General features: G+C 51.9%; 1 protein-coding gene across 1 annotated transcript in view; it reads left to right on the plus strand.

The window, feature by feature from the left end:
* The window catches only part of SF3A1 (splicing factor 3a, subunit 1, 120kDa), a 28,793-nt gene extending 24,380 nt beyond the window's left edge, over positions 1-4,413 (plus strand). The window contains exons 12-16 of the mRNA XM_011979090.1: positions 662-869; positions 1,379-1,533; positions 2,826-2,927; positions 3,042-3,113; positions 3,883-4,413. Of these exons, the coding sequence (XP_011834480.1) occupies positions 662-869; positions 1,379-1,533; positions 2,826-2,927; positions 3,042-3,113; positions 3,883-3,984 (639 nt within the window). The 3' untranslated portion in view covers positions 3,985-4,413. The remainder of the gene's footprint in view (positions 1-661; positions 870-1,378; positions 1,534-2,825; positions 2,928-3,041; positions 3,114-3,882) is intronic.
* Positions 4,414-4,698: the final 285 nt, after the last annotated feature.

Raw genomic sequence — 4,698 nt, forward strand, 5'->3', positions numbered from 1 at the left:
TTATTGGGTCTGTGAGGACTGCTGGCCTGTCTCCAGGAGATTTAGTCGAGGTCTCAGCTCCTCTCCCTATTTTTTTTTTTTTTTTTTTTTTTTCTGAGACAGAGCTTCGCTCTTGTCGCCCAGGCTGGAGTGCAGTGGCACGATCTCGGCTCACCGCAACCTCCGTCTCCCGAGTTCAAGTGATTCTCCTGCCTCAGCCTCCCAAGTAGCTGGGATTACAGGCATGCGTCACCACGCCCAGCTAATTTTGTATTTTTAGTAGAGACAGGGTTTCTCCATGTTGATCAGACTGGTCTCGAACTCCTGACCTCCGGTGATTCGCCCACCTCAGCCTCCCAAACAGCATGCTGAGATTGTAGGCATGAGCCACTGTGCCCAGCCAAGGTCTCAGCCTCTTTAGTAACTCTTTCAGTGATTGCCAAAGTAGCTGGTCGAATTTGAGCTGCCAAGTCCCAAGCAGAGAGAGTGTCATTCTCAGGCTCTCAGTAGCTCAGTTCCTGTTGGACGCCCAGTGTGAGGCCACAGTTTCTCAGTCCCAGGGGGCCAGGACGGAGCTGTCTAACCTTCATCCTCAGAGCTGCAGGCGGCCAGTTGCCAACTGTGTGTGCCCTTGGAGTCCAACTTTGGCTTCCTGTAACTTGTGGGTCTCTTTCCTGCACAGATGCCACCTCCAGTTCGTACTACAGTTGTCTCTGCAGTACCTGTCATGCCCCGGCCCCCAATGGCATCTGTGGTTCGGCTGCCCCCAGGCTCAGTGATCGCCCCCATGCCGCCCATCATCCACGCGCCCAGAATCAACGTGGTGCCCATGCCTCCCTCGGCCCCTCCTATCATGGCCCCCCGCCCACCCCCTATGATTGTGCCAACAGGTCAGTATCTCTTGCATCACTTTCCAGGCTATTAGGTCAGGGACCACAGGCCAAGTACTGTCAACAGAGCTGTGGCTGATGCTAGTGCGAGCTGTTCCAGCAGGGTGTCCAGCCCAGAGGAGAGGCCCTGGCTTCCTGTGTGAAAGATCCGCAACCCTAGAGCTGGGAGCTACCATTCCTGGTAGAAATGGGAGGCTAAAATGATGTAGCCGGTGTCTGCATTCAGGGATCAGGTCCCTAACAGGCTCAGAGGCCTGAGAGTTGCTTGTTGCCTGGCACTAGCTCCATCCGTCAGTCCTGCCCCTCCTGCAGTCCTCTGCTATCCAATCTGGGCAGCCTCCCAGGTCCCCCTGCTGGGGAACCTGCTGGCTGCCAGACTCAGCAGGGAACAGCGCTTCACACCTCTGACTAGAGGAAACCTTTGCAACCTCCTCTCTCAACTTCTCATCAGCCCTGAGTCCTGGGCCCATTCTGCCCTCTCATGGGGCTGCTTATTCTTGTCTTTGCAGCCTTTGTGCCTGCTCCACCTGTGGCACCTGTCCCAGCTCCAGCCCCAATGCCCCCTGTTCATCCCCCACCTCCCATGGAAGATGAGCCTACCTCCAAAAAACTGAAGACAGAAGATAGCCTCATGCCAGAGGAGGAGTTCCTGCGCAGAAACAAGGTATGTGATCCCAGAATGCTGCTCAAGTTTCTAGCTGGAGAGTTCAGCCTCGCCCCTGTCGTACACTTCCCAGACTGACCCTATTTTACTCCCAGTCTTGGCTTCTGGGGCGTAGGTCAGCCGCTGGAGGCATCTAAGGGCTTCTGAGCACACCGTGAATGTGGGGTCAAAAATTAGAGGAGCAGAGAGCATTGGTGGTGATGGTGATGGTGGTGGTGGCAGAGGTGGTAACTGTGGTGGTCCCTCTGGTGTAGACTTAACAGGCCAACAGGGAGACCCAGCTGCACGGACAGCACAACTCAGGTGTGAGAGGGACCCTAGACCCCTGGAGGAAATTGTGTGTGGTGTTTTAAAATTTACTGTGGCCTTCCTCCCCAGCTCTAGCCCTTAGGAGGTCTGCCTGTTGGGTGGCATCCTGTTGGGGTCCTGCAATAAGGGGAGGTGGGGACCTTGTCACTGCCAGTCCCTAGAGAAGCTGTCAGGCTGCAGTGAGGATACAGAAACAGCCCCAGCTTCTGCTCCCCCAATGTCTTTGACCAAATTGTTTGTTTGTTTGTTTTTCCCCCGCAACCTCTGCCTCCCGGGTTCAAGTGATTCTTATAACTCAGCCTCCCGAGTAGCTGGGATTACAGGTGTGCATCACACACCCAGCTACTTTTTGTATTTTTAGTATTTTAGTAGAGAGGGGATTTTGCCACGTTGGCCAGGCTTGTCACCTGGCCATAAGTGATCCGCCATCTTGGCCTCCCAAAGTGCTGGGATTATAGGCGTGAGCCACCGCGCCCACCCTGTTTGTTTGTTTTTTAATAATAGTTCCCATTTCTTAAATGCTTAACTCAAGTACCAGGAAAGAGCTAAGTACTTTACAGATACTTCCACTCAATACTCAAAACAGTCATTAATCCTCTCTGATGGATAATGACATTGAGGCTCAGACAGACCTTGTTAGCTGGGAAGCTAAATTGGGAATCCAGGTCTTCTGACCCTGCAGGTCATATTCTTTTCCCTTGGGATGTGCAGAGTGTTTTCACCAAAGTTCTTCACTTTAGCTCCAGACTCAGCAGGAGACAAGATAGAGATTGTTTTAAAGAAAAGAAACCTAATCTTGCAAGGGGGTAGTGACTTGTACAACCGTACAAGTGGTATCCAAGTGGTATCGGTGGTGAATCAGGCCAGAGTCCAGGAGCCCAGATGCACGGGTGACATTGTCTGGACAGGTCTCGGGATAGCAGAGGATAGTTCCTGATTGGCTCAGGGCTCCCTCGGCATAATGACCACCTCCTGTTTTATAGGGTCCAGTGTCCATCAAAGTCCAGGTGCCCAACATGCAGGATAAGACAGAATGGAAACTGAATGGGCAGGTGCTGGTCTTCACTCTCCCGCTCACGGACCAGGTATGGGTTGCTGCCACAAACTGGCATCGGGTGCATGGGAACCAAGCAGTCAGGGGAAAGCTTCCTCTAGCTGGCCTTACCAAGGAGTTGAATGACTGCTGCTTGATCCCACAGGTCTCTGTCATTAAGGTGAAGATTCATGAAGCCACAGGCATGCCTGCAGGGAAACAGAAGCTACAGTATGAGGTGAGTCAGTTTGTCCACAGACCTGCCCCTTGGGTCCTGACACCTCTGCTTTCACAGAAGCTAAATCTCTCATGGAAGCCAAAAGGGGAGTGAAGTGGTATCTGGGTGTGGCCATCTGAATCCGTCCTAGAAGTCATGATGGTGGCTGGAAGTGCTAGGGCAGGTGTGCCCAACAATGCAGGGCTCTGGTGGGGTCACAGTAGAGTTTTGTGTGGGATCTGTAAGATTCTTTGCCTCAATGATGGGGCATAGAGATTTAGGGACAAGACTTAGGCATGCTCTGGTGGGTTCCTGATCCAGTGGTTGGGCCATCCCTGCCGGTGCGACCTCAGGCAGCCTGACTTGGAGGTGATAGTGTAACCCCACCTGATGCCAGGTCACACGGAGGTGTTATGTTCTTCCTCTCTGAACTTGAACAAATCCCCGCTGTGGGCCTCAATTATCTCTATACATTGAGGCTGTTGGGCTAAGTGATCCCTGAAGGTCTTGTGATTTCAGAGTCAGTGCTCCATGGAGTTGGTCAGGGCCAACTTTTTGGGGAGTTGAGCTTTTGAGTCAAATGTTGACAAAGGGGAGGAGCGTAATTGGTGGGAAGAAAGGAAACAGTGGGAGGAATGAGAGGCCTCCAATCCCCAACACCTTACCTTCTCGCAAGCTCCTGTATTTGCTCAGTCCAGAGCGCAAACGGACCAGGTGCACAGTTGTAAGGTTGCAGCGGTATGCCCAAGGCTGGGTTGCCCCATGCTAATTCATGCTCTCTGTTTTCCAGGGTATCTTCATCAAAGATTCCAACTCACTGGCCTACTACAACATGGCCAATGGCGCAGTCATCCACCTGGCCCTCAAGGAGAGAGGCGGGAGGAAGAAGTAGACAAGAGGAACCTGCTGTCAAGTCCCTGCCATTTTGCCTCTCCTGTCTCCCACCCCCTGTCCCAGACCCAGGAGCCCCCCCGAGGCCTTGCCCTGCCTGCATATTTGTTTCCCTCTTAATTCAGTTTGGGAATTCAAATTGTTCTGCAGAGGTTCATTCCCCTGACCCTTTCCCCACCTTGGTAAGAGTAGCTGGGCTTTCTAAGCCACTCTCTGGAATCTCTTTGCGTTAGGGTCTTGATTTGAGGACATTCGTTTCTTCAAGCAGCCAATTAGCAACTGAGAGCCCAGGGATGTCCTACAGGATAGTTTCATAGTGACAAGTGGCACTTGGCTAATAGAATATGGCTGTTATTGTCATTAATCATTTTGTACCTTGACATGGGTTGTCTAATAAAACTCTTGGACCCTTGTGAAATCAGTTAAATAAGACTTGTCCCTTGGTCACCTGTGCCCTGCCCAGACTCGATGCAGTGGTAACAGTGCAGAGTGCCATGTGGCTTCTCTCTGAGGATTTTTGGGCGTTGTAACTAAATTCTTGCTGCCCTCATACTTTTTATGTATTAGAATCATATTCGTATTGCCCTTTTAAAACATTGGGATCCTGCAGAGGCCTGCCCCTTGTATTTAACAGCAATACAGGAAGCATGGCAGGCACCACGAAAACCAAGGATAGATGGTGCAGTCCCTGTGTCAGTGGGCGGTGGTTTCCTGT

Source organism: Mandrillus leucophaeus, unplaced genomic scaffold (genome assembly GCF_000951045.1).
Source record: "Mandrillus leucophaeus isolate KB7577 unplaced genomic scaffold, Mleu.le_1.0 Scaffold2, whole genome shotgun sequence".
Taxonomy (NCBI): Eukaryota; Metazoa; Chordata; class Mammalia; order Primates; family Cercopithecidae; genus Mandrillus; species Mandrillus leucophaeus.